Source organism: Myotis yumanensis, unplaced genomic scaffold (genome assembly GCF_028538775.1).
Source record: "Myotis yumanensis isolate MYYU_CA2020_CCGP unplaced genomic scaffold, mMyoYum1.0.hap1 SCAF_3, whole genome shotgun sequence".
Lineage (NCBI taxonomy): Eukaryota > Metazoa > Chordata > Mammalia > Chiroptera > Vespertilionidae > Myotis > Myotis yumanensis.
In genome coordinates, this window is record NW_027223754.1 from 83,299,582 (window position 1) to 83,327,112 (window position 27,531).

The 27,531-nt window shown below is 38.3% G+C and overlaps 1 protein-coding gene across 2 annotated transcripts in view; it reads right to left on the reverse strand.

Moving 5' to 3' along the window:
* EPSTI1 (epithelial stromal interaction 1) overlaps positions 1-27,531 on the reverse strand; it is a 110,137-nt gene that overhangs the window by 20,570 nt on the left and 62,036 nt on the right. Inside the window, exons 7-9 of one of the 2 annotated variants that reach the window (XM_070407458.1) lie at positions 22,361-22,454; positions 15,629-15,661; positions 13,009-13,092 (exon numbers count right to left, since the gene is read on the reverse strand). In XM_070407458.1, the coding sequence (XP_070263559.1) occupies positions 13,009-13,092; positions 15,629-15,661; positions 22,361-22,454 (211 nt within the window). The remainder of the gene's footprint in view (positions 1-13,008; positions 13,093-15,628; positions 15,662-22,360; positions 22,455-27,531) is intronic. The other variant, XM_070407459.1, reaches the window with a different exon arrangement.

The following is a 27,531-nucleotide window of genomic DNA, read 5'->3' on the forward strand; positions in this document are numbered from 1 at the left end:
CAGACTGACAAATTTCAGAGGGCATGGAGGGTGGGGAGATTAACTGGGAAACTTATAAGCACATATTCATAGCCCATGGACACAGACAATAGTGTGGTGAAGACTTGGGAGGGGCAGGTGCGGAGTGGAGGGGGTCAATGGGAAAAAAACCCAAAGGAGAAAATTGTAATAATTTCAACAATAAAGATAAATTAAAACAACAACAGCAAAAAAGAAAACCATGAGAGATAAAACTTAAAATGGAAACAGTAAATAGAAAATGTAATGTCTGTATAATTACTATGAATAAAGAAATCAGGATGAATATTGAACTCATAATGCAGAACATTGCTATGAAAAAGTAAATCAGCAATCATGGTAAATAAACAAATTCAATACATGTGCCAAATAAGATGGATGAGAATATATGAAATTATTTAGTAAGCAGGATGATCTATCTACAGGTTTCTCCCAGAATGTAATGAAAAATCCAAGGAAACAGGAAGTGTAAGAAAAACAATGAAGAGATACAGAAAACAGATCTACAATTTCCAAAGTCTATTTGATACCCATCCCAGAAATGGGGACCAGAGACAATATACAGGAAGAAATGTAAAAAGAAAATAGAAATTTTCTGGAACTGGAAATATTTATTTTGAGATTAAGTAGGTCATACAAGATTAAAAACAAAAACACTGAAATTTATTATCATGAGGAGGTGAGGTGAGAGAAAATAGCAAAAGAAAATAAATGGAACAGAGAAAATTCAAGGAGTCAAGAAAACAAAAACCAAAATACATAGTTAAAAAGTAAATTATGTAGCAAGAATATGTGTAAATATACTGGTAGTAACAATAAATGAGACTTTATAAAATTTACCTATTAAGAGACTGTAAAATGAGGTAAAAAAAAATCAGCCATTTTTGCACTTGAAATTTAATTTAAGCCAAGTGACACAGAGAGGTTAAAATTAAGTGATGGAAATAAAAATTGTCAGATACATTCTAATAAAATAAGCTAGCGGTGAAAATCCTGGAGTCAGATAAAATAGAAAGACAAGAAGAAATCCAGCTGAAAATCTTTAAATGGGAAAAGTAGTATATTTCATATTCATGAAAATTTGTACTGAAAGGGCAGGCTTCCAATAAGTTTCATTGGTTGGAATTACTTTCCTTATCATGGCTGAACCAATCACAGTCAAGAAAACTGGAATTCCAATGGAAGGTTAAACCATTTGGGATTGGATCCCTGGGACTTGGGTGGTGTCTGTCTTCTCTGAAACACAGGTCATGCTAACTAGGGTGGATACATGAATAAAAAATTAGGATTTTAGGAGAAAGCTAGGCAACCTACAATATTTTATACACTACTCTAAAGTTATCACAAGACACAATTTATTTCTTTTGCAGAATTATTGCAAAGTGATTAATTGCTATGAAATTAAAAGTGCAATGTTTTATTTCATCTCCTTTTAATTGTCTCTATCCTCCATTAAAAAGTAAACTTCAGAAGGGCAGGAACCTCCTCTATTTTGGTTGTTTGTTTTTATTTTTTTAAATTAAATTTATTGGACTGACATTGGTTAATAAGATTATATAGGTTTTAAGTGCACATTTCTATGATATATGATCTATATATTGCATTATATGCCCACCACCCAAAGTCAAATCATCTTTTATTCCCATATACTTGACCCCCTTTACCCTTCACTAACTCCCAAACCCCTTTCCCTCTGGTAACCACTGTATTGTCTGTGTCTATGACTTTTTGTTTATTTAATTTTTTTGTTTGTTCATTTGTTGCTTTCAGTTTTATATCCTACATATGAGTGAAATCATATGGTTCCTAACTTTTTTGTCTGACTTATTTCATTTAGCATGTTATTCTCAAGATCCACCTATGTTGTTACAAATGGCAGTATTTAATCTTTCCTTATGGCTGAGTAGTATTTCATTATATATGAACCATATCTTCTTTATCCAATTGTCTAGTGAAGGACACTTTTGTTGTCTCCATGTCTTGGCCACGGTAAATAATGCTGCAATGAACACAGGGGTGCATATATCTTTGCAAATAAATGTTTTCAAATTTTTCAGTAGATACCCAGAAGAGGGGTTGCTGTGTCATATGGTAACTCTATTCTTATGTTGTTGTTAATCCTCACCCTAGGATATTTTTTCCATTGTTTTTTGTTTGTTTGTTTTTTAGAGAGAGTGGAAGAGAGAGAGGAAAGGAGAGAGAGAGACAGAGAGATAGATAGAGAGAGAGAAACATTGATGCGAGAGAGACACATCTATTGGTTGCCTCCTGCACAAGCCCCAATAGGGGCCTGGGATGGAATGTGCAACCCAGGTACCTGCCCTTGACTTGGAATTGAATCCGAGACCCCTCAGTTCATGGGCTTATGCTCTCATCCTGATCAACACTGGCCAGGGTAGCAACTCTATTCTTATTCCAGTAACTCTATTCTGTACCAGTTTACATTCCAACCAGCATTGAATGAGGGCTCCCTTTTCTCCACAACCTTTCCAACACTTGTCTTTCTTATTTTTTAAATTTATTTTTATTGTTGAAAGTATTACAGATGTCCCTCTCCCCCGTCTCCATTGACCCCCTCTACCTCACTCTTGCACCCTCCCTAGGCCTTCACTGCACTAGTGTCTGTTCATGGGTTATGCATACAGGTTTGTTAGTTAATCTCTTCCTGGCCCCCTGCACCCCACAACCCTTTTCCTCTGAAACACATCAGTCTGTTCCATGGTTCAATGTCTCTGAATCTATTTTGTTCATCAGTTTATTTTGTTCATTAGATTCCACATATAAGTGAGATCATGTGATGCTTGTCTTTCAGTAACTGGCTTATTTCACTTAGCATAATACGCTCCAGGTCCCTCCATGCTGTCTCAAAGGGTAAGAGATCCTTCTTTTTTACAGCTGCATAGTAATCCATTGTGTAAAAGTATCATGGTTTTTTATCCACTCATCTACTGATGGGCACTTGGGCAGTGTCCAGATCTTAGCTATTGTAAATTGCACTGCTATGAACAAAGTCTGCATTCTTACCGACTGTACTAAGGTTCCTTTTTTACCACATCCTCACCAGCTCTTGTTGTTTGTTGATTTATTGATGATAGCCATTCTGGCAGGTATGAGGTGGTATCTCATTGTTGTTCTAATTTGGATCACTCTGATAATTAGAGATGCTGAGCATTTTTTCATATCTCTTGGCCATCTGTATGTCCTCTTTGGAGAAGTGTCTATTCAGGTCCTTTGCCCATTTATTAATTGGGTTGTTTGTCTTCCTTATGTTGAGTTGTGTGAGTATTTTATATATTTTGAAAATTAACCCCTTATCAGATGTATCATTGCCAAATATGATCTCCCATAGAGTGGGTTCCCTTTTCATTTTGATGCTGTTTTTTTTGTTATTGTTGTTTGTTTTTTTTGTTTTTGTGTTTTCTTTTGGTTTGTTTGTTGTTGGTTTTTTTTTTTTTTTTGCTGTGCAGAAGCTTTTTAATTTGATGCAGTCCCATTTGTTTATTTTTCCTTTGTTTCTCATGCCCTGGGTGATGTGTCTTAGAAAATTTTGCTACATGAGATATCTGATATTTTGCTTTCCATGTTTTCTTCTAGGATTTTTATGATTTTGTGACTTACATTTAAGTCTTTTATTTATTTTGAGTTTATTTTTTTGTATGGTGTAAGTTGGTGGTCTAGTTTCTTTTTTCTCAGGTATCATACAACACCATTTATTTTTTTATTTTTATTTTTTATTTTATTTTATTTATTTATTTTTTTTTGACGGAGTCGGCGAAGAAGGAATGACACTGAGGCAGCGTTCAGGTGATCATCATAGCCAGGTTCTCTTGCCAGTATCTCCAGCCAACTTCTGTGTTTGTTTGTTTGTTTATTGTTTTATTGCTTAAAGTATTACAAAGAGTATTACATACCTTTCCTTCTCCCCGCCCCCCCCCCCGCCCTTGACTATCCCCTGGCCTCCCCTACCCCCCAGTGTCTTATGTCCATTGGTTATGCTTATTAAGTTCTGTGTTTTTTTTTGGGGGGGGGTTTGTTTTTTTTTTTGGTTTTTTTTTTTTCATCATCTCTATTTTTTTATTGAACTTATTGGCATGATAATTGGTATAAAATTACATAGTTTTTAGGTATACAATTCTACAATATGTTATATGTATATATATTTTTTTTTCGCTAAAAGTATTACAAAGGGAATTACATAAGTGTCCTTTCCCCCCCCCCCCCCCCCGCCCTAAACAAGCCCCTGCCCTCCCTTACCCCCCAGTGTCTTATGTCCATTAGTTATGGTTATATGGATGCATACAAGTCCTTCGGTTGATCTCTTACTCCCCTCCCTCCAGTCCCCCAACCCTCCCTGGTCTTCCCACTGCAGTCCGACAATCAGTTTGAGGCAGCTCTGCCTCTGTATCTATTATTGTTCAAAAGTTTGTAATGGTCTTAATTATCCATGAAAGAGTGAGATCATGTGGTATTTTTCCTTCATTGACTGGCTTGTTTCACTTAGCATAATGCTCTCCAGTTCCATCCATGCTGTTGCAAATGGTAAGAGTTCCTTCTTTTTAACAGCAGCATAGTATTCCATCGTGTAGATGTACCACAGTTTTCTAATCCATTCATCTACTGATGGGCACTTAGGCTGCTTCCAGATCTTAGCTATGGTGAATTGTGCTGCTATGAACATCGGGGTGCATATATCCTTTCTGATTGGTGTTTCTGGTTTCTTGGGATATATTCCTAGAAGTGGGATCACAGGGTCAAATGGGAGTTCCATTTCCAATTTTTTGAGGAACCTCCATACTGCCTTCCATAGTGGCTGCACCAGTCTGCATTCCCACCAGCAGTGCACAAGTGTTCCTTTTTCTCCACAACCTCTCCAGCACTTGTCGTTTGTTGATTTGTTGATGATGGCCATTCTGACAGGTGTGAGATGGTACCTCATTGTTGTTTTGATTTGCATCTCTCGGATGATTAGTGACTTTGAGCATGTTTTCATATGTCTCTTGGCTTTCTGAATGTCCTCTTTTGGAAGGTGTCTATTTAGATCCTTTGCCCATTTTTTGATTGGATTGTTTATCTTCTTTTTGTTAAGTTGTATGAGTTCCCTATAAATTTTGGAGATTAAGCCCTTATCAGATATGACGTTGGCAAATATGTTTTCCCACGAGGTGGGTTTTCTTGTTGTTTTGTTGATGGTTTCTTTTGCTGTGCAGAAGCTTTTTATTTTGATGTAGTCCCATTTGTTCATTTTCTCTTTAGTTTCAACTGCCCTAGGAGCTGTATCAGTGAAGAAATTGTTTTGGCATATGTCTGAGATTTTGTTGCCTTTGTATTCTTCTAGAATTTTTATGGTTTCCTGTCTTACATTTAAGTCCTTTATCCATTTTAAGTTTATTCTTGTGTATGGTGTAAGTTGGACAACACCATTTATTGAAGAGACTGTCTTTACTACATGGTATGCTCTTGCCTCCATTGTCAAATATTAATTTAGCGTAATGGCTTGGATCAATTTCTGGGGTCTCTGTTCTGTTCCAGTGATCAATATGCCTGTTCTTGTGCCAATACCAGGCTATTTTGAGTACAGTGGTTTTGTAGTATAGCTTGATATCTGGTATTTTGTTCTTATTTCTCAAGATTGCTGCAGCTATTCAGAGTCTTTTTTTTTTTTTTTTGGTTCCATATAAGTTTTTGAAGTATTTGTTCTAGATATCTGAAATATGCCATTGGTATTTTAATAGGATTGCATTGAATCTATAGATTACTTTGGACAGTATGGACATTTTAATGATGTTAATTCTAACAATCAATGATCATGGGGTATTCCTCCACTTGTTTATATCTTCTACCTCTTTTTCAACCTTCTGTAGTTTTCCTAATAAAGGGCTTTTAGCTCCTTGTTTAATTTTATTCCTAAGTATCTTAACTTTTGTTGCAGTGGTAAATGAGATTTTTTAAGTTTCTCTTCCTGAAAGATTGTTATTGGTGTATAAAAATTGTGTTAATTTTGTATCCTGCTCCATTGCCAAATTCATTTATTAAATCTAGTAGTTTTTGGTGGAGTCTTTAGGGTTTTATATGTATAATATCATGTCATCTATGGATAATGACAATTTTACTTCTCCTTTCCAATTTGGATGCCTTTTATTTTTTCTTCTTGTCTGATCACTGTGGATTTCCAGTACTATGTTGAAAAAGAGTGGTGAAAGCAGACATCAGTATCTTGTTCCTGTTCTTAGGGGAAAACGGTCTTAGTTTTTGCCCATTGAGTATGATGTTGGCTGTAGGATTGTCATAGATGACCTTTATTATGTTGAGGTATGACCCCTCTATTCCCACTTTGCTGAGAGTTTTAATTTAAAATGTGTGTTGGATTTTGTCAAATGCTTTTTCTGTATCTATTAATATGACCATATGATTTTTGTCTTTCAATTTATTTATGTGATGTATCATATTTATTGATTTGGGAATATTATACCAGCCTTTCATTCCTGGAATAAATCCCACTTGGTCATGGAACATGGCCTTTTTAATATATTTTGTTGAAGATTTTAGCATCTGGGTTAATCAGGAATATTGGCCTGCAATAATCTGGTTTTGGGATTAGGATAATACTGGATTTGTGAAAATATCTTGGAAGTATTCCTTTTTCTTGGATTTTTTGGAATAGTTTGAGGAGGATAGGTGTTAGTTATTTGAATGTTTGGCAAAACTCCCTCGTGAAGCCATCTGGACCAGGACTTTTGTTTGCTGGGAGGTTTGTTTGTTTTTTAATTACTGCTTCAATTTCATCAATTTTTATTGGCCTATTCAGGCTTTCTGGTTCTTCCTGATTTAGTTTTGAAAGATTGTATTTTTCTAGGAATTTGTCAATTTCATCCAGGTTGTCCAGCTTATTGGCATATAGTCATTCAAAGTATTTTCTTACAAGCCTTTGTATTTCTGTGCTGTCAGTTGTAACCTCACCTATTTCATTTCTAATTTTATTTATTTGGGTCCTCTCTCTTTTTCTTGATGGATCTGGCTAAAGGTTCATCAATTTTGTTTATCTTTTCAAAGAACCAGTTCTTGGATTTATTAATCTTTTGTATTGTTTTTATATATATGTATTTTTGTTGATTTCAGAGAGGAAGAAGAGAGAGAGAGGTAGAAATAACAATGATGAGAGAGAATTATTGATCAACTGCCTCCTCGATGCCTCCCACTGGGGATGGAGCCTAACCCAGGCATGTGTCCTGACTGGGAATCAAACCATGACCTCCTGTTTCATAGGTTGTTGCTCAACCACTGAGCAACACCAACTGGGCTTGTGTTATTTTTGTTTCCATGTAAAGTATTTCTACTCTGATCTTTATTATTTCTTTCCTTCTACTTACTCTGGGCTTTCTTGTAGTTCTCTTTCTAATTCTTTTTAGTTGTAGTGTTAGGTAGTTTATTAGACCTTTCTAACACTTATTACTTGCTTGTTAATAACAGCCATTCTAACAGGTGTGAGGTTGTATTTCATTGTAGTTTTTGATTAGCATTTCCCTAATAGTTAGTGAAGTTGAGCATATTTTAATATATCTGTTGGCCATTTGTATGTCTTCTTGGGAGAAGTGTCTGTTCAAAGTTCTCAAGCCATCTGTTTGTTTGGTGTTGAGTTGTATGTGTTCTTTATATACAGGGTGTGGCAGGGTGTACGTTTACAATTCTGAGTATGCAAAACACAGAATTTATTCTTGTACTATTATTGTATTATTTGCATTCAAAATCTACTTTGGCCCCACCCTGTATTTTGGATATTGAACCCCTTTTCAGAGCTGTTTTTTGCAAATATCTTCTCCTATTTGGTTGGTTGCCTTTTTATTTTGTTGGTAGTTTCTTTTGCTGTGTAGAAGCTTTTTAGTTTGATATAATCCCATTCATTTATTTTGGCCTTTATTTCCCTTGCCTTTAGGGTCAAATTCATAAAATCTTCTCTACAACCAAGGTTTATAAGTTTAGTACCTATGTTTTTTTTTTATATAGGTTACTAGAAGCCCGGTGCACAAACCCAGGGGTTGGGAGGGATTCCTCAGCCTAGCATGTGCCTAACCAGCAGTCGGACATCCCTCTCTCAATCCAGGATGCTGCATGCACTAGTGACCATACTTTACATACAGGTGAAAGACATCTTGCTGTTGTAAGGGCAGCTACATTTTTTTGCCCTGATTATAAAAAGTAGTACATAACATGATCCTTCTGAGGCAGTAGTACCATTTTCCCCATCTTATGGGTGGAAAAACTGAAGCAGAGAGAAATTAGGTAACTGGCTTTGTCACACAGTTGTAAGTGTCAGAATAAGGGCTGAGCACAAAATGTGCAAGCCAGAGTCCATGCATGTCATCACTGCATCATCCTGTTTTTTCAGTGTTAGAATAGCATTGTCAGGTTTTAATTTTTAAATCTAAGAGACTGTTCCCAATATATAGGGTAGGGTCACTAGGCCTGGACGGCGATCAGTGCCGATCTGTGAAGAGACCGGCAGGTGGGGTGATCGGGAGGGGGAGGGGGGACCTGGTTGGCACCTGCCTTGGCTGGCGGCCTGGTGCTGCCCCTGGCCGGCCCTGCCCCCAATCACTGCCGCAGATCGCCTCCCTCTTGGTGGTCAGTGCGCATCATAGCAACCGGTCATTATGCCCACCTTCCTGTCTTTTGGTTGATTTGCATATTAGGGTTTTATTATATAGGATTGTTTCAGGTCTTATAATTAGGTCTTTGATCCATTTTGAGTTAATTTTTGTATATGGAGACTATCTGTTCTTAATTGAAGCTCTAGCATCCTACACAAGGCTCAGCACATATAATGGGAGTTCAATATATGTTTGTTGATAGAATGAATGAATGGATGGATAGGTGAATGAATACAGAAATAGATTATTCTGAGGTGATTCAATCAAAATAATGGAGTATAAAAAGCCAGGAAAGGAAAGCTTTAAAGTGGTGTTAGATACTGTCACAGAGTTACAGGGAGTCCGAAAAGTCCACTGAATTGAATGTTCAGAAGGGATTTTATCTTTAGAGAGTTGTTCTAGTAAGAATATAAACCAGATTTTTCAGTGAATATAAACCAGAACATAAAGAATTAAGGATGAAGTAGGTAATAAAGATATGATTACAGTAAGATTGCCTTTGTCTTTATTTTTATTACTTTGGTGGAAATAGAATAGGTGATATATGTATGTGAGAATAACAGAATCAAGAAAGGGGTTTGTTGGTTTCTTCATTTTAAAATAGCAAGAGTGAGCATATTAGTTAGAAAAATACAAGTATCAGTCAGTGGATAAAAATATGTTGAAGGTATAGAGGGAAAAGGGTAATTATATTGCAGCTATGTCGCTCTTCATTTCTTCTTGGGACTTACTTAAGTTGTTGATTTTTTCATCTGTTTCTTCTAGCTTCTTGTATAAGTAGTTGATTTTTTCATCTGTTTCTTCTTGCTTCTTGAACATCTGGTGCATGTACTCTAGGAACCTTATTCTGAATTCTTTTTCCGTCATGTTGCATATCTCTGTCTCACTTAGCTGCTTTTCTGGCGAGTCCTCCTTTTCTTTCCTTTGGGGGTTTCTTTGTCTACCCATGTTTGATCTCACTGACATGACTAGTTGTTGAGTTGTTCAGTGGCTGGACCCTGGGTGGCAATGGCTGCTCCCTGGGGGGCAGTGGCTCCTCGGGCTGTGGTTGCTCCTTGGGCGGTTGTGGTAGCAGCGGCTCCTCTGTTGATAGCAGAGCCTCTGGTGGGTGCTGTTCACAGCTGTGGTGGCTCTTCTGGCTGGTGGAGGGAGGCTTCACACACAGCAACTGTTCCCCAGGCAGAGCGTGTGGTGATCAGGAGGCCGCTGTTGCTTGAATCTGCTTTCCGTGGAGGGATGCAGGTCTCCTCTGGGCTCTTGCAGTCGCGCTGCTTTAGAGTCGTTGCCTCCGGGTTAGTAGCCGATCTCTGGATGCGGATAACAGCTACACAAGATGGCGCGGTCTCGCTGCTGCGCTGGCGCCCAGGGGGAGGTTTCAGCCTCAATCTCTAACCATCCCCATTTTTTAGGAATTCTCTGTCTTTCCTGGCTGCAAACTGTCTCTCAGCTGAGCCTCCTTAGCTTGATTGGGCTGACTGTTACCCGTTTCAGCTGCTCGCCCTTATCTGCTCCGGGACAAAGCACCAACACGTCCGTCTAAGCCTCCACCATTTTTTTTCTCTCTCGGAAAAGGGTAATTATAAATAAATTTCTAGAAGAGGCAACTTAATCACATATAAGCTTAAGCTAATCTACTGTCCCCAGAGATTAGAGTAATGGAAAAATGTGAAAGTAAGGGACATAGAGAACCAAATTAATGTGCTGTAACCTCAACTTACCCTAGATGATCTATTTACAAGTTACTCCAGAGCAGGGATTCAATAAATATTTGTTAAATGAATGGGATGAACAGACAAATGAATAGATGCAATGATATAAATGTGTTGTTTTCTATATCTTCTTACCATAGACATGATTTTTCATAATTTTTTAAGCTAAATCATTGATGTGATAAGGAATGACAGATTGTACCAATCAGGGAACACCTTTAGTGAACATTTTTTAACAACAGATTGAACAAAAATATGATGAATACCCTTATGCATTCTACTGTTATTTAAATCCCTTATGATGAAATTATCTATGTGCTAACATTATTCATTTTACTGAAAGCAACAGTAAGTAAAGAAACAGTTTATGTCAAAGAAAAATATATGTTCAATCAATAACCAGAAAAATATGTATGTATCAATATTTGTCTAACTGCAGAAGAAAAAACAAGATTAAGAAATAAAAAGTTTAATTTTTATTGTTTAAAATAATTGTTCAACCTGAAAATTAAATCCCAAATCTAATTTTCTAATCTGTTGAGCATTCTCTTTATAAAATGTTCTATTTTTAATGGTTTTCACATTCCAAAAATATACACCAAACTGTATAAAAAACACTATTTAAAATTCACTAGAAGTTACTTTAAAATAAATCATATGTACACTGACTTTATAACACTCTCCTCTGTTCCAACTTCAGAACTTGTTACTAAGTTAAAAGATTATAGAAACAGATGAACACTTTTGTATCACTTGACAGACACTGAAAATATTAGTTAGCTTTCACTTGCTAACTACTAGAATTTATATCTATATATATAAAAGCCTAAGAGACCAGCCGACCAGTAGCTATTACGTGCACTGACCAACAGGGGACAGATGCTCAACACAGGAGCTGCTGAGCTGCAGTGACTTGGCAGCTGCAGTTCTTGGGTGATGCACCTGGAACCAGAGAGGAGGGAGCCCAATTCTGGGGTGCATCACCTGAGAACTGCCCTCTCACAATCTAGGACCCCTCAGGGGATGTCAGAGAGTTGGTTTCAGGCCAATCCCTGCAGGCCAGACCAAGGGACTCCTTGGGTGCATGAATCTGTGCACCGGGCCTCTAGTATTACTATAATGTTGCTTATTTTATTGTGCATTTCAATATGACCTTTGTCAAAAGAAAAATATGTTTGTGTTTTTTAAAAAAATCAGGGAATTAAAAAGTTTTATGGTTTCTTCATAGCTTATATAGAAGCTAAATTTACAATTTACATTATTCTTTCAACAATTTAATTACTGCGTACCATGCACAAATGAGGTCAGTGACACAAAAGAGGTGGGTGAAACCGATTGAGTAAGGGATTGATCATTGTCGGAAGGAGTCAAATTATAGCAACAATAATTAGTACATATAGTCTATTTCATAATGTGATTTTCACACACAATTACTATAATAAATTACTTTGTGTGGTAAAGATACAAGGATGGAAACAAATTAAACCAAATCAAGGAAATCAAAATAGGAATCCAAGTTCATTGTAAAATCGAAGAAATGGATTTGAGAGATATCCTGGAAGAAGTGATAGGATATACCAATCACCAATATGGTAAGAATAAAAGTTGGAAAATAAGAATTATGGGGAAGATAATGGTCTCCAACTAGCTGAATAATTTATTTTGCTTTTTTAAAGGATCTGGAATGCAGTGGCACCTTGGAGTTCACCACTGATATTCCTCGTCCTTCTGAGCCCATGCAGAGGAGCTGTTGGCCCTATCAAAGCCTATGTATCAAAGGCAGGTTTGACCATCAAGTCCGAACACTGAATGTTTCCAGTGACCATGCCAGAGATTTCATATTCTAATGAGGATTGCCCTTTCCAGCACTCTTCTTAGGAATTTCTGCATTCATTGCCCTTTATTCCTATGGCTCAAAAATTTTGGACTGCCTCACATATTTGTATACATGTGTAGAGTATCTTTATGTTTTATTATATGTGCATTTTAAGTGAATATTCAAGCCATTTTCATGAATGTGTATACCCACTCTGTTGTGCATTACAACATTATCTGGACACTATTTGTAATACCATATGTATATCTTCAGTTTAAAAACTGTCAGTATTGCCCTAGCTAGTGTGGTTCAGTAGGTTAGAGTGTCATCCCATACAGCAAAAGTTTCCAGGTTCAATTTCTAGTCAGGCCACATATCTAGGTTGTGAGTTTGATCCCCAGTTAGGGCGCATGCAGATCAATGTTTTTCTCTCACATTGATGTTGTTGTTTTCTCTCCCCCCGCCCCTTTCCTCTCTTTCTAAAATCTTTTTTTTAAAATGTCAGTGTCATTGGTGATGTTCTGTAAGTGAGAATTTCACAAGTGTTCCATCATCTCCATGAACTGCTGGTACCAATTATAGCAGACACACTGTAGCCCTGTGAGATAAAGTATCCTGATAGTTTTTACTAGAATTAGCCACCACACCACCACACCACCATACTCTTAAAACATCCCCACATCCACCTTTCAGTATTAATGATTGTGTTATTTTTCAAGATTTTCATGTATATAAATATTTCTGTTCAGGAACCCTTTGAAATGATCTATTGTCAGAAGTCAATAATAATTAGCAATGACCAGTAGAGTCTTAAGAATACCTTCTGATGTTGTTCTTCCTTCATCCTCTGTAGTTTTTGATTTTCTTCTTCCTTTAGAGAATCCTTATAAGCCTGTCTTCTGGCCTATAAAGATATAGGGGGGAAATTCAGAAGAAACAGCATCGCCACAATATACTAGTCTGCCTACCATGGATCTGGTTTTAATAACTCAACCTCTGTACTAAGCATACAGCAAACTCTTCATACAGACTTAACTACTGAATTATTTATGCATGTGTCTGAAGATGTCCCTTGGGATATATAAAAAAGAATGCTAGTATAAGCACATTTTATAATATGATCTAAATACTTGTTTAATTTGGGTTTTAAAAATATCCCCTCAAATTTGACTTTAGGTGGTGGGCACACAATGCAATATATAGATGATGTCAGGTAGAAATCTACACTTGAAACCTACATAACCTTTTTAACCAATGTCACCCCAATAAATTTAATAAAAATTAAAAAAAGAAAGTTGCAAGGGTGAAAGGGAGATAGAAAAAGAATGTAAAAGAAAATAATTTATTTAAAGTTTCAAAGTGGCAAATTCGCTTTCTCAATGAACAGTTGTGAAACTCAGCTAATAAATCATGGAGAACACTTTTGTGAAAGTGAATAATGCTACACCTTCCTGTTAGAAAGTTGAGGGAGAAGAAGTTGTTGCAGAAATAAAAAAAAAATCTGTATTGCTTCTTTAGAACTGCTAACCATGAACTGTGTTGGGCCACTTTTCCTGAAAACTGCTACTACTAAGGGAATGAAAAAAAGGAGAGAAATTGTCCACCATGAAATGTAACTAGATGCAAAGATAAGGGACCATTTTTCTTTTTGAGCAACAGAGGTTGGGGCACAGCCTTCTTGTCGAATTCTTAGTCACGGTCAAAAGTAAATATTACCCCTTTAAGAGACTTACAACTCACGGCTGTCTAACCTCTTTGGTCTGGCATTCATGTTACGATCAGATGGCTTCCAATTATCCTCTCTAGCCTATTCCCTATGACTTTCCTCAGCTCAAACTAAACTTCTATTTCTCAAAATTACCCCATGCAAAATAAATACATACATATATACATACATCCCCACAGAGATAGTCGACATAGTGTACAATTTTTCTAATGAGAAGGCTTTGAAATAGAGGAAAGTTAAATATTTTTTAAGAATATTCCAACCAGCTGATTAGTTAATATCAGAGACAAGCAATAGTGACACTGAGTTTAGAAGCACTGACATGTCTACTGTTCATTAATGGATCCTGTTAAAAAGCCTGTCAACTGGTAACTGCTACCACAGGATTCCAGAGATGCATTTCTTTCTAAGTCTTTGCATCCCCAGTCTGTACCTGAAGCATATTTCTGTTTCTGAGCAGAAAAACAAGGCCTGTTAAGGAGCACAGAAGTCATAAATCTGGCTGAATTAGGACCCCTGGGGAGCCTTAGGAGAGCCAGCACACACGGCAGGATGTCTTTAGTCCCACTGACCCACCATGCCAGGCTTCCACACACTGGCATAGAGACCATGTACTCTGGAAGTTATGAGATATCAAGTATTCTGTCTGTTCACTGGTCATATACTTTCTCTCTCACACACTGATTTGTAGCCCAGCCTCTGTAAGGCAGAGAGGCCAGCCTGGTTAGCCAATATGCAGGAAATTTCATTTTTCTCATAAAAGCACCAGCAGCATCATGGCAGCAGGCTGCAGATTTCAGGACTTGTTCTTTGGACTAACAATCCATAAAGCTTATGTAGGCTGGGCCCCCCTTTCCTCTTACCATAATTTTTCTCAAGCACTTCTTAATTCATTTGCCCATTTCTGTCACTATAGAACCTATATTGCATCAAATAAGAAGACATACTTGCCAGAGAGGGATTGTATCACCTAAAACACTACTAATTAGAATAGTGGAGCTCTGGATGTGTTCAGAAAGCCCTTGTATATGCAAACCCTGCTACATTAGATGGGCAAACATCCTATGACTTTCTCTTGTATATCTTCTAAACACAAGGGGACTGTGATAAGACAGAAGGTGGGAGTGGTTCTTCTTTTTAGCGAAAGCTAGTCTTCATCACAAATATTCCACAGAAAACCTAAAAGGGCTGGGGGGAGGGGTAAGGGAGTACATCTACTCAAGAGATTAAAAGAAGGAGTAAAATATTTAGTTAAAACAGATATTATGATTTGAGTGGGAAACCTAAATTCTGTTTGTATACCTTCCTTTCAAACTTAACCATTGATGCCCAGCTGGTGTGGCTCAGTGGTTGAGCACCGATAAGAGGTTGTCGGTTTGATTTCCGGCCAGGGCACATTCCCCAGGTTGTGTGCTCAATCCCCAGTAGGGGTGCACTCAGGAGGCAGCCAATGCATGATGTTCCTCTTTCATTGATGTTTCTATCTCTCTATCCCTCCCTCTTCCTCTCCCTTCAAAAATCAATAAAAATATATTTAAAATAAACAAAAAAACACACTTAACCACTTGTTCATTTACCAGAATATGGCTCCTGGTTTTGGATTCAGAAAAAAAAAAATGGTTAGACACATAAAGTGTCATTTAAAACTGGGAAGTCACCTGGCACCTTAACTATGAAGACTTCAAAGTTACTTGTAATCCTCATGCATGCTTACCCAGCTGTGATCCCTAGGCAGGACAGGGAGTTTCTGTTCAAAAACAAGGGAGGAATCAGTTTTGATTACTATTTTTCTTAGTTTTAAATCCCAGAAATTTCTATATCATTGTATTCAGATATTTTTTCTAACATTAAATATGAATTTAACGTAATATTAAAACTTAAATTTTTGTTACTCAACTACAATACACAGTTTGACTCATCCTCTCCCAAAGCTATGCTTATAATATAGGTATTCAGTAAACAATATTTAACCCTCGTATGTGCAAGCACTATGGTTAAGACATAATCCCAGACCTCAAGGTGGAAGTCAGACAAGATCAGTCATTATAGTACATCATGATAGGTATTGTGAAAGAGGAAGCTATAAAGAAGGACATTTAATTAAACTGGATCAAGGGCACCTTCTCAAAGTAGATGACACTAAGTTGTGTCTTAAAGAGTGAATTAGAATAAGACTAAGTGGGGGGAAGGTAATTTCAACAAATGGAAAATAACATTGCATTGGTTTTCTAGGGCTGCCATAACAAAGTATCATAGTCTGGGTAGCTTAAACAATAAAAATTTGGTGTCTCACAGTTTTAGAGGCTGGAAGTCCAAAATCAAGGTATCTGCAAGGTTGGTTGCATGAGGTAAGGATCTAGGCCTCTCCCTTTGGCTTGGAGATGTGTCTTCTCCCTGTGTCCTTTACATTATCTTCCCTCTGTGTCCGTCTCCGTGGCCAAATTTCTCCTTTTATAAGGACACCTCTACTATTGAATTAGAACCCACCCTCATGACCTCACTTTTACTTGATTACCACTGTAAAGGCCCAATATCCAAATTATGTCACATTCTGAGGTGCTGAAGGTTTTAAATTTAAATTTGGGGGTGAAGAAGAAACAATTCACCCCATGATAAGCATTAAATTCCTATTTCAAGATGGTGGAATGAAAATGTTTATGCTCCTTTCTTCTCTCAAAAATTACCCTAAACAGACGAGGAAATAAAACAAACAAACTCTATCTTTAAAAACTGAGAGACAGCTGTATTCCCAGACAACAATCGATAAAGACAGAGTAGATGGAGAAATGGTAAGTGACTAAGAGAGGAAGAGAGCATGCCTGAAGACTTGCTGGCCAGGGATAGAGGACACCCATAAGGAGCCAGTCTTCTCCATAGATCAATGTGAGAAGCCAGTATCTGGACCAGTTATTAGGGAAGGTTGAAGGATGCTGGGAAGATGCCTATGCCTGCTCCCACCTGAAAATTCATGTACTAATTCTCCCAATCCTGAAAGGAAATCAAAAGTGTATTCTCTGCATAAACTAAGCAAGGCAGGCCTGGAACAGAGGCAGCAGTGGTCAGATACCCCGTTGAGAATGAAATGATTCTGTGAAATCCAGCATACTGAGCAGTGAGCCTCTCATGCTCTCTGCACTTTCCTCTGAGAGGCAGAAAGTGGATATTTTATCCATGAAACAAGAAAATATTATTTTTAAATAGCAATGCAGAAAAAAGAAGCTCTTGGCAATTAAAAATATCTCCTCTCCCTCCACAAAAGACAAACCAGTAAAATATTTAGAAGATAATATATTTTTTCTTATCTCACATGTATTTTCTTGTATCTGCTCCAAATTTCTTAAACAGAGTTCCTAAAATCATTATAGTTTTCTAAGTGATAAGAGCAGTAGGAGCATCTTTTGTTCTAATGAGGCAACTCTGGGAGGGCTCCCGGATGGAGGCTGGTCACCAGAGAAACCAAGCCATAATTAGAAGCTTGGAATCTTCAGTCCCACCTCCCCCTGTCCTTAAGAGACGGCAGAGGAGCTGGATATGGAGCTACTAAATTGGGAATGCCTATGTGGGGAAGCCTCTCTAAAAATCTCAAAAGCACGGGGATTCGGGGAACTTCTAGGTAGGCGAACATATCCATATACCAGGAGGGTAGCCACACCCCAACTCCATGGGGACCGAAGCTCCTGTGTTCAGGACCCTCCCAGACCTTTCCTATGTATCTCTTCATCGGGCTGTTTATTTTTATTATATCCTTAATTAACAGGACAATGTGTTACCCGGAGTTCTGCAAGCTGCAGTAGCAAATTAAGCAAGCCCAAGGAACCTCCCATTTGTAGCCATGCTGGACCAGAGTTGTGAGGAACCTGGGGACCTACTAGTTGCAACTGGCACCTGAAGGGGAGGTAGGCTTGTAGGACTGAGCCCTTAACCTGTGGGAACTGACACTATATCCAGGTAGGTAGTGTCACAGTTGAGTTTAATTGTAGGGCACCTAGCTGGTGTCCCAGCATTGCTTATTGTGAGAGAAAAAACCTACACATCTGGGGTCAGAAGCGTTGAGAGTATGGTGGTGTAAGAGCAAATGAGACACAAGGAAGAGAAAGAACTGGGGTTTTTTCTAACTCAATATTGCCAAGAAGAGGAGGAGGGATTAGTCAAAGATAAATTAGAGGAGAAAGATATTTTTTACAAAATGTTAGAAGATAAATCTAGGAGGCCTAGGTTTTGAATAATAAAAATTCCATTAAGAGAAAATGAAGATAAATAAATCAAAGAAATAACACAAGGAAATCGTTCAGAACTAGAAATGAGTTTCCTTTATTCTTTAAAAGGAATAAAAATGATCCCGCGCTAAGACATATCCCTATGAAATTGCAGAATACCAGATAAAAATAAGATATTAAAGTATTTCCAGGAAAAGTAGGGGAAAGCCTGCTTATGAGGACTGATATTGGGATGGCCTTGGAGTTCCCAGGAACTAATACTCAAGGTTAGAAGAGCAATGCCTTCAAAATTCTGAAGGAAAACTATTTCCAATATGGAATTCTTACCAGAAAATTGCAAGCTAAGAATGAGGGGTGAATAAAGATAATTTCAGACGTGCAAGGACCTGAACATGCATCTTCTCTTAAGAAGATACTAAATAATATACTCCACCAAAACAAACAAAATAAAGCAAGAATGTAGATGAGACCCAGACATCGGGGGACCCAACATAGGAAAGCAATAGCAGTAACTCCTCAGATCAGCGGTTGCCCACCTTTCGGATCTCACAGACCGCCAGTGGTCCATGGATCACAGGTTGGCGACTGCTGCCCCAGATGACTTTAAAGCAGTGATTCTTATCATTGGCTGCACATTAGAATCACCTGGGGAACTTTAAAAGCCCTGAAGTCAGGGCCACAGAGCAACAGAATCTCTGAGGGTATGACCAACACGTCAGTGAATTTTAAAGCCCCCCAGGTGATTCCAATGTGCAGGCAAGGCTGAGAATTCTATGAAAGGAAAGTTTCAGAACAAGAACTGAAGGAAAGTATTCAAATGTTCAAAGGAAACTAAGAAAATGCAAAGATAAAGCGAAATTTTTAAAAAGAGAAAATGTAACTGGCCTGGCAGCGAGAATATATTTACATTGTCATAATAAGGAAACACATGAATGGGGAAATAAATTATTATTAAGACAGAAAATTGGTTAGTCGTGAGATAGCAATATACACATTAACAGATATAGAGAGTCAAATAACAAAAGAAACAGCTAGGGGAGTATGGTGGGATGAGTAATGTCCATGTTCTAATCCCTGGAAGCTGTGAATATTACCTTCTATGGCAAAAGGGAATTTGCAGAAATTATGGGTCTTGAGATGAGATGAGCTTGGATGATCCAGGTGGGCCCAATAGAATCCAAGGGCCCTTTAAGAGGAAAGCAAAGTCAAAGAGTGCAGAGCAGGTGATGTGGGAATGGAAGCAGAGATCAGAGTGAGGAAGCCACATGCGGAGGAGCCAAAGGATGGTGGTGACCAAGAGAAGCTGGAAAAGGCACGGACCAGATTCCCGGCTAGAGCTGCCAAAGGAACCTGCCCTGCTGACAATGATCCCTACTCATTTCTGACTTCTGACTCCAGGACTGTCACTATAAATGTGTGTTGTTTTTTAGCCACTAAGATACAGTAATTTGTTACCGCAACAATGTAAAAATTTTTATTGAGTTATAATTGACATATCACATCATATTAGTTTCAGGTCTACAACATAATAATTCAATATTTGTATATATTGGGAAATAATCACCACAGTAAGTCTAATTCACATCCATCTGTCGCCATACATTGTTATAAAACATCTTCTTGTGATGTGAACTTTCAAGATCTATTCTTTAGCAACTTTCAAATATATGACAGAGTATTCACTATAGTCACCATGCCTCACATTAAATTTCTTGACTTATTTTATAAGCAATTGGAAATTAATACAGAGTTTAAAGTGTTGGAGTGAAAGTGGAATTGAAGGCCTAACAGGGGCAATATACCCTTAAGTGTTGACTTTTTAAAGAACGTGACACATGGATAAAAATTAAAGTAACCAAGCTTCATTTAGTGTTTAAAGTAGTGAAAATATATGGCCATAAAGACATAAGTGATTGAGAAAGTGCTCCTCAAGCATTAATGTGCACACAAGTCACCCACAGACCATGTTAACAATGCAGGTTCTGATTTAGGTCTGCAGTGGGGCTTGAGATTTGTCTAGATTTCTATAAGCTCCAGGTGATGCCCATGGACCATGGACCATACCAGGAGTGAAAAAGACCTAGATTTTAGGACTGCAGAGAGAGCAGGGTTGGAGGGGAAGAGAGCAGAAAGCAGGTAGGGCTGTTTGATTAAGTTACGGTATTTTGACTTTATCTTTAAAGATATAGAGGCCACTGGACAGTGGAACAACAGGATGAGAGTTTTAACAATTATTATTCTCTTTAGAAGAGGAGGAAGAAGGGAACATCAAATCAGAGCCTGGAAACAATTTACTGTGCAATCTTTTGTCTGAAATTCTCTTGTATAACATCTAAAGGAATTTTCTTGCAGTCTTTTTCCCTGACATAATTCTATAGTAATGTATTAAATTCCTACCTGCCCATGACAGATCCACTTGTAAATAGCATAAGAAAGACAATTTTCTCAGGACCGTGTGACTAATGCACTCATCAATACACAAAACATGAGGCTCTGGATGACAAAACATTACTGATACTTTGGACAACAGTTTTAAAATTCAGGATGCTCTTGTTAAATTGAAGAATTGAGCCAAAATCAACAGAACAAGCACACACAGTTCCGCCAGGTGTTTCAAACCACAGGGGTCAGGAAGCTCCGAAACCAAGACCATCCTCGCAGCTAAACATCCACTTGGTAAGGCTCCACACTCCTGTTTTCCCTCCCCTGCCTCACTGCCACAGGGTGTCTGGACAGATGTCAACGACTGCCCTTCCACAGGATTTAACTCTACTACCCACAGCCTCTGAGCCCTCTCCTCCAGAGCCCTGCAATGAGGGGAGAGGACGACAGATTTGATATGACTTGAGGAGCCCACACTAGCAAATTTGCACTTTGAAACATCACATTAGCAACAGAAAAAAAATAAATAATCAAACACTTAAAGGTTAATGAGTAAGAGTAAAATGGCCTTTTCCCAAGGAGTGTCATAATGTGTTCCCTGGCATTTTTTAAAATGTGGTCACTAACCAGAAAGGGGGTGGGTGAGAAGATGAAGATCAGGTTTCTCTAATAATGCATTGTTTACCTGCCCAAATTCCGGAAACGATGACCTTTTAAAACTTAAACCCATCTTTTCTTTGAACTATAACCCTTTCCCAGACTCATCCTTAATTACACTTACTTTGTTGTCCACAATTAGCCAGTCAATACCCAAGCCCTGCCAATTTCACCTGCTAAGCAGTTCTCTGACTTCACTCTCATCTCCATCCTCTCACCCACCACTCTACTTCAAGTCTTCATCATTCCTCATCTAGACTAATACAGAAGAGTCTCAGAGGCCTCTCTGCCTTCCTATTCCTCTAGATCCATCCTTCACATGGTTACCAGTATGATTCAGCTAAAGTACATGACCTTGAACCCTCCTTGTTTAAAGCTTAGGCCTCATGGAATGAGATCCAAGTTCTCCAATGTGACATGAATGTTTCTGCAGTGGTGTTCCACCAGGAGTACCACCAGCTTCCTGTGTGGGGCATTTCTGGATGTCTCAATGTCTAGGGGATGGTAGTAGTATTTTGTGCCTAGGGTTCAGGAATGCTGAACATCCTGTAGTATCCAAGACAGCTCACACAATGAACCATCCCACCCAGAATGCCACTGTGGAGAAACTCTGCTCATGGCCCCTGCCTACCTCCCCAGCCTGCTAGACTGCAGCTCTTCTAGACTTGTACTCTCGTAGACTGCAGCTACACAAAACTCCTCTTCCCTAACACAACCATGCCTTTTCTTGATATTATACCTTAATTCTTGCTTCTGTTTGGATTAATTTCACTTGACACCTGGAATGACTCTTCACTTTATTGACTTATCTTAAAACTTCAGCTTTCTAATTGTTATATGCTCTACACTCACTACTTTGCATTCTATGATTTTCTCCTTCACCTGACAAAGGTCCTTCTAGGCAGAACTTGTAGACACTCAGTAGATCTTATATAAACAAAACAAAAAACTTTGAGAGGTGGATAGATGATTGGATGACTGGGTGAGATCAAAGGTTTTTATAAGGCTGATGTATACTTAGTCCAGGTGCCCATAGTATAGGTAATAAGTGCACTGTTTTCTTGCAACAATTGAAGTTTCAGATTAGGCCAATATTCTATGTTTCACAGGTCATTCTATGCTCTTAATCTTCATTCACTAAATGCCTCTTTTGCCATGCCAGACAGCACCCTGCATGGCATTCCACTTACCCAAGCTGAAGATTGTAGGTTATGGCAAGCAGTTGGATAGGTACTTCTGTTTGGCAACTCTGTCTCCAGTCTGCTCAAGAACTCAGCAGTTTTGCTAGCAGAAACAGAAGTCAGTGTTAGTGTCTTCATAAAAATAGAGATATCATTATTTATTGTGCCTTTGGAAACTAGCCTAGGCTTTATTAGGTGATGCCTAAAAGTGTCATAGGTAGAACAGTTTGAGTGCAGTAGAAAATCGAAACAAAATGCTATTACAAAACTGCATTGTTGAAGAACATTAGTTTGAAAAGTATAAGTCCTAAAACTGAACCTATAGGAATAGATTCTGAACCTATGATTTTATTTTTCTACTTCCTGTACTTTGACATGGAAATAAATGCTCTCTCAGATTCTAAAGTACGGGGCCCTAATTTCCTATCTGCACATTTAAAGCTTGACACTCAGACTTCACTATAAAATGAAACATTAATCCCTCATAATATCTCATTTCACACTGGTTTTACATGAGCCCTTCACCTTCTTTTCCCTGGTCATCTCATTTCCAGCATGGTTTTAACTACTTTCAGGATACACAGACCCTCTAATCCAGTAACTCCTAGCCATTTATCGATCATGGACCTCTTTGGGATTCTGAAAGCAGAAATAGATCCTCTGTTTACACACGCGCGCGCGCACACACACATGCGCGCGCACACACACACACACACACACACACACTTGCATTTGATTTGTAAGAAGTGCTGTGGTTCTGGTCTGCATTTCTGACATGAAAGATTGGCCTAGACATGTCCTCAGAGTAAGTGAGAGGTTCTTTGACAGCATGGATGGACCTGGAAAACATTATGCTCAACGAAATAAGCTGGTCAGAGAAAACAAATACCATATGATTTCACTTACATGTGGAAGCTAATGAATAAACGAAACAAAGCAAAATAGAGACATACTCATACATTGAGAGCGGGCAGACAGCTCAGGGGCTGGAGGTGGGGAAAGAGATATAGCAAAAAAGAAAAAAAGACAGAGAAAACTCATGGATATGAACAACAGTGTGGTGATTAGGGGAGGGAGGGTTTGAGGGGTGAATGCGTGGAAGTGGAAGAGGGCATAGAGGGGATCAATGGTAATGGGGAGAAAATACAAACCATCACCCTGATTTTGCCTCTCATGTACATCACACATAGAATACTAGAATTGTTCCCTGGCCCTTACTTCCATAACCGGCCATTGATCCTACCTACCATTCTACCTACCATTGATTTATTTACATTCCTTTGTCCCTTCCCCATGTTATCTATGGGATTTGTTACCCCTCTATTCCATATTCGCAACCAAATATCTCATCAAGGCCTGATTTTTGTGCATCAGATCCTTCCTGCCTGCTCCCTATCTGCTTCCTTCCTTCTGGTATCCCTCACTTTCCCCTAATATTTTAGGTCTAATGCTAAGATCCAATTCACCAAGCACTTAGGGCATAGACATCAGAGAAAACACAAAAGGCCTGGCAAAAATAAATGATATTTAGTGGGGTGAAAATCAAAACAAGGAATTAGAAATTAAACAGAGATGCCAACATCATTTCAAATAATTATTTCAGTAGAGCATGTCATTTGAACAAGTTCAGAAGCTTGAGCTGGGAAAGAAAGAGCTCAAAGTTCAATAATGTACATAACCCTAACAAACATAAGTCTTCGGCAGTTGAGACACGCAGCCTTCCTATTTGTCTAGGATTGCTTATCTTGCCAAGAATAGACAAGGAGACTAATGAAGTCTCAGAGTCTGGGAGCTGCCCCAGTGTCTGGAGCTTTATGAAATCATCAGTCAAAAGTATAAAGAGAAGAGAGTTGCTACAAGTTTGGATGAGATTTCTGAATATCCTTAGCTGAGTGCAAACCAGAGGAGAAAGCAGTGAAAAAGAAACACCATGACAAGCAAGGAAGAAACATCAGATCAAGCTGACTGGCAGCCCTGCGCTGTGTTCTGACAGTTGCATTTTATCTGCCAATTCCAGCACGAAGCTTGCTGGGTATCTAACCACCAGGTTGGCCCTTGTGCCAATGTCACCGCCCCACTTGTGCCACAAGATTAAATCACAATGACAGGGCCACAGGACTGTCACAGAAACGTGAGAAGTCTCTGGAGAATGTGGATTGCTCCCAAGTAAGTAACTATGCAAACAAGACAAGTTCCAAGTTACCAAACTAACTGGTATTGTTCTACTATTAGTACAGTGTCAGGTGGTTGAGTGTTGACCAATGGAAAGTGAAAGGAAGTGATGCACACCACCACTTCCAGGACCAAATAACTGTAAACTTCCCAGGCATGCACCTCCATACGTTTTCCCCCACTGGCTGCCTGTGAAAGAGATAACCCCAGCACGAACTTTAAAGTCATATATATATATATGACTTTTAGACATTTAAATATTTAATGATATTAAGGAATTGTTGACTTTTTCTAAGTGTGAGAAGTTTTGTGATTATGTTTGGTGTTTTTTGTTTGTTTTTTTTCCAAGAAGAAAATGTGATTTTTTTAAAAAATTTCTTTTGTTTTCTTTATTGATTAAGGTATTACATATGTGTCGTTATCCCCTCATCCGTGCACCGGGCCTCTAGTATTCCATAAGATGTAAAATCTGTTAATGGAGAATCATCAATGAAAAAAAATTTGACCTTTTGAAAGGACAAAAAATATAGAAAAGGCCACAGAGTGTGGACTGTGTGTCTGTGGATCATTTGACTAGCACAGAATTACAAAAGACAATTCCTATGAGGCTATTTTTTGTGGTTAGAAAAGAACATTAGGGTTTTAGTGTTCAAGAAGGAATAAAAAATTAACTTAGACCTTTAGGAGGTTATGAGTCAGGCACCTGCCACACTCTACACCTCAGGGCTAAGCACCTTTCTCTAGCTGCTCTGTTTATCTGGCAACTTTGCACCACAACCGGGCACATAAAAACATTCTAATAAAAATGTTAAAGCTAAACAGTCGTAATTAGAAAAGCTCCTTATCTGAGGAAAAAAAAAAAGCCAGTTACAAACCCTGGTACTTCTGTCTTGTTAGGAGTAGATGGGGCATTTTTACCTTCTTTCATCTCAAGTGACTCAGAAGTCTGCAGGGTGTAGCCAGGTGACAAAAGGGAGTGAAGTGGGCCAGGAGTGAGCACAGGAGCTCGGACTCAATGATAAATAGCAGCTGCCACTCAGGTCAGTGTTGGAGAGACCAGAGAGAGAAGAGAGGATTTTGACAAACTAGAGCATGATCTTCCCTAGAAAGGGGTCATCTGCTACTCAGCTCCAGGCTGTCACTGCCCCATGGGGACACAGCCGGCATTGCCAGATCCTAGTTTTTGTAGGTAGAATAAAAATGCTAACAACTTTTAATGTGAAATAGGTTGGCAATTAATACAAAAATTTTTGAAACACTGTGGGCTAACACTGTGCCAAGCAAAAAACAAAAACAAACAAACAAAACACACACACACACACACACAAAAACAAACAAACAAACAAACAAAAAAACTCTGTAGGTCAAATGTGGGCCCAAAGGCCACCTGTCTGTGAGCAGGTGATTTTATTTCTGCATGTCCAGGCTTGTGCATTTCTTAATTACATATTCTTTATATTCATTTTTAAAAAAGGAAAAGATAAGCAAGGTTGGTTTCTAGTATTGAAGAGATAGTTGCTATACTGGTTTATGTATATCAGCTAATAGCATATTTCATATTTATTTCAATCACTAAAGAATATCATTTCATTTATAGTTTATAACTGCATGAAAATATTTGTATTAATACATGAAAAGAAATGGTAGGACACTATGAGATGCAAAACCCCCCAAAATATTTATAAACAAATAAAAATAATAAAATTATTAATGTGAACAATATACAAAGAGCTAATAAATTAATTAGAAAAAGATGACCCAATAGAAAAGTGGGCGAAAGATAGAAACCTAATTCACAGAGGAAGAAGCCCAATTACTAGCAGTAATAAAAACAACAACAGATCACAGCCAGTCGGCCTGGAGGTCAAATCCCTCTAGTATTAACTACAACAATCAAGGCTTAGCTACAACAAGACTGCGCACAAAGACCACTAGGGGGTATACCAAGAAAGCGTAAAAAATGCGGAGACAAAGAAACGGGACAAAATTATCAAGGGAGGATATTGAGTTCAGAACCACACTTTTGAGGTCTCTCAAGAGGCTTCTAGATTCTGTTGATAAACTTGATGAGATGTACAGGAAATCTAATGAGACCCTCGATGGTGTGATTAAGGACCATCTAGAAAGTAAGCATACACTGACTGAAATAAAGAATATTATACAGACTCCCAACAGCAGACCAGAGGAGCGCAAGAACCAAGTCAAAGATTTGAAATGCGAAGAAGCAAAAAACACCCAACCGGAAAAGCAAAATGAAAAAAGAACCCCAAAATACGAAGATAGTGTAAGGAGCCTCTGGGACAGCTTCAAGCGTACCAACATCAGAATTATAGGGGTACCAGAAGATGAGAGAGAGCAAGATATTGAAAACCTATTTGAAGAAATCATGACAGAAAACTTCCCCCACCTGGTGAAAGAAATAGACTTACAGGTCCAGGAAGCACAGAGAACCCCAAACAAAAGGAATCCAAAGAGGACCACACCAAGACACATCATCATTAAAATGCCAAGAGCAAAAGACAAAGAGAGAATCTTAAAAGCAGCAAGAGAAAGAAACTCAGTTACCTACAAGGGAATACTCATACGACTGTCAGCTGATTTCTCAACAGAAACTTTGCAGGCCAGAAGGGAGTGGCAAGAAATATTCAAAGTGATGAGTACCAAGAACCTACAACCAAGATTACTTTATCCAGCAAAGCTATCATTCAGAATTGAAGGTCAGATAAAGAGCTTCACAGATAAGGAAAAGCTAAAGGAGTTCATCACCACCAAACCAGTATTATATGAAATGCTGAAAGGTATCCTTTAAGAAGAGGAAGAAGAAGAAAAAGGTAAAGATACAAATTATGAACAACAAACATGCATCTATCAACAAGTGAATCTAAGAATCAAGTGAATAAATAATCTGATGTACAGAATGAACTGCTGATTATAATAGAATCAGGGGCATAGAAAGGGAATGGACTGACTATTCTTGGGGGGAAAAGGGGTGTGGGAGATGCGGGAAG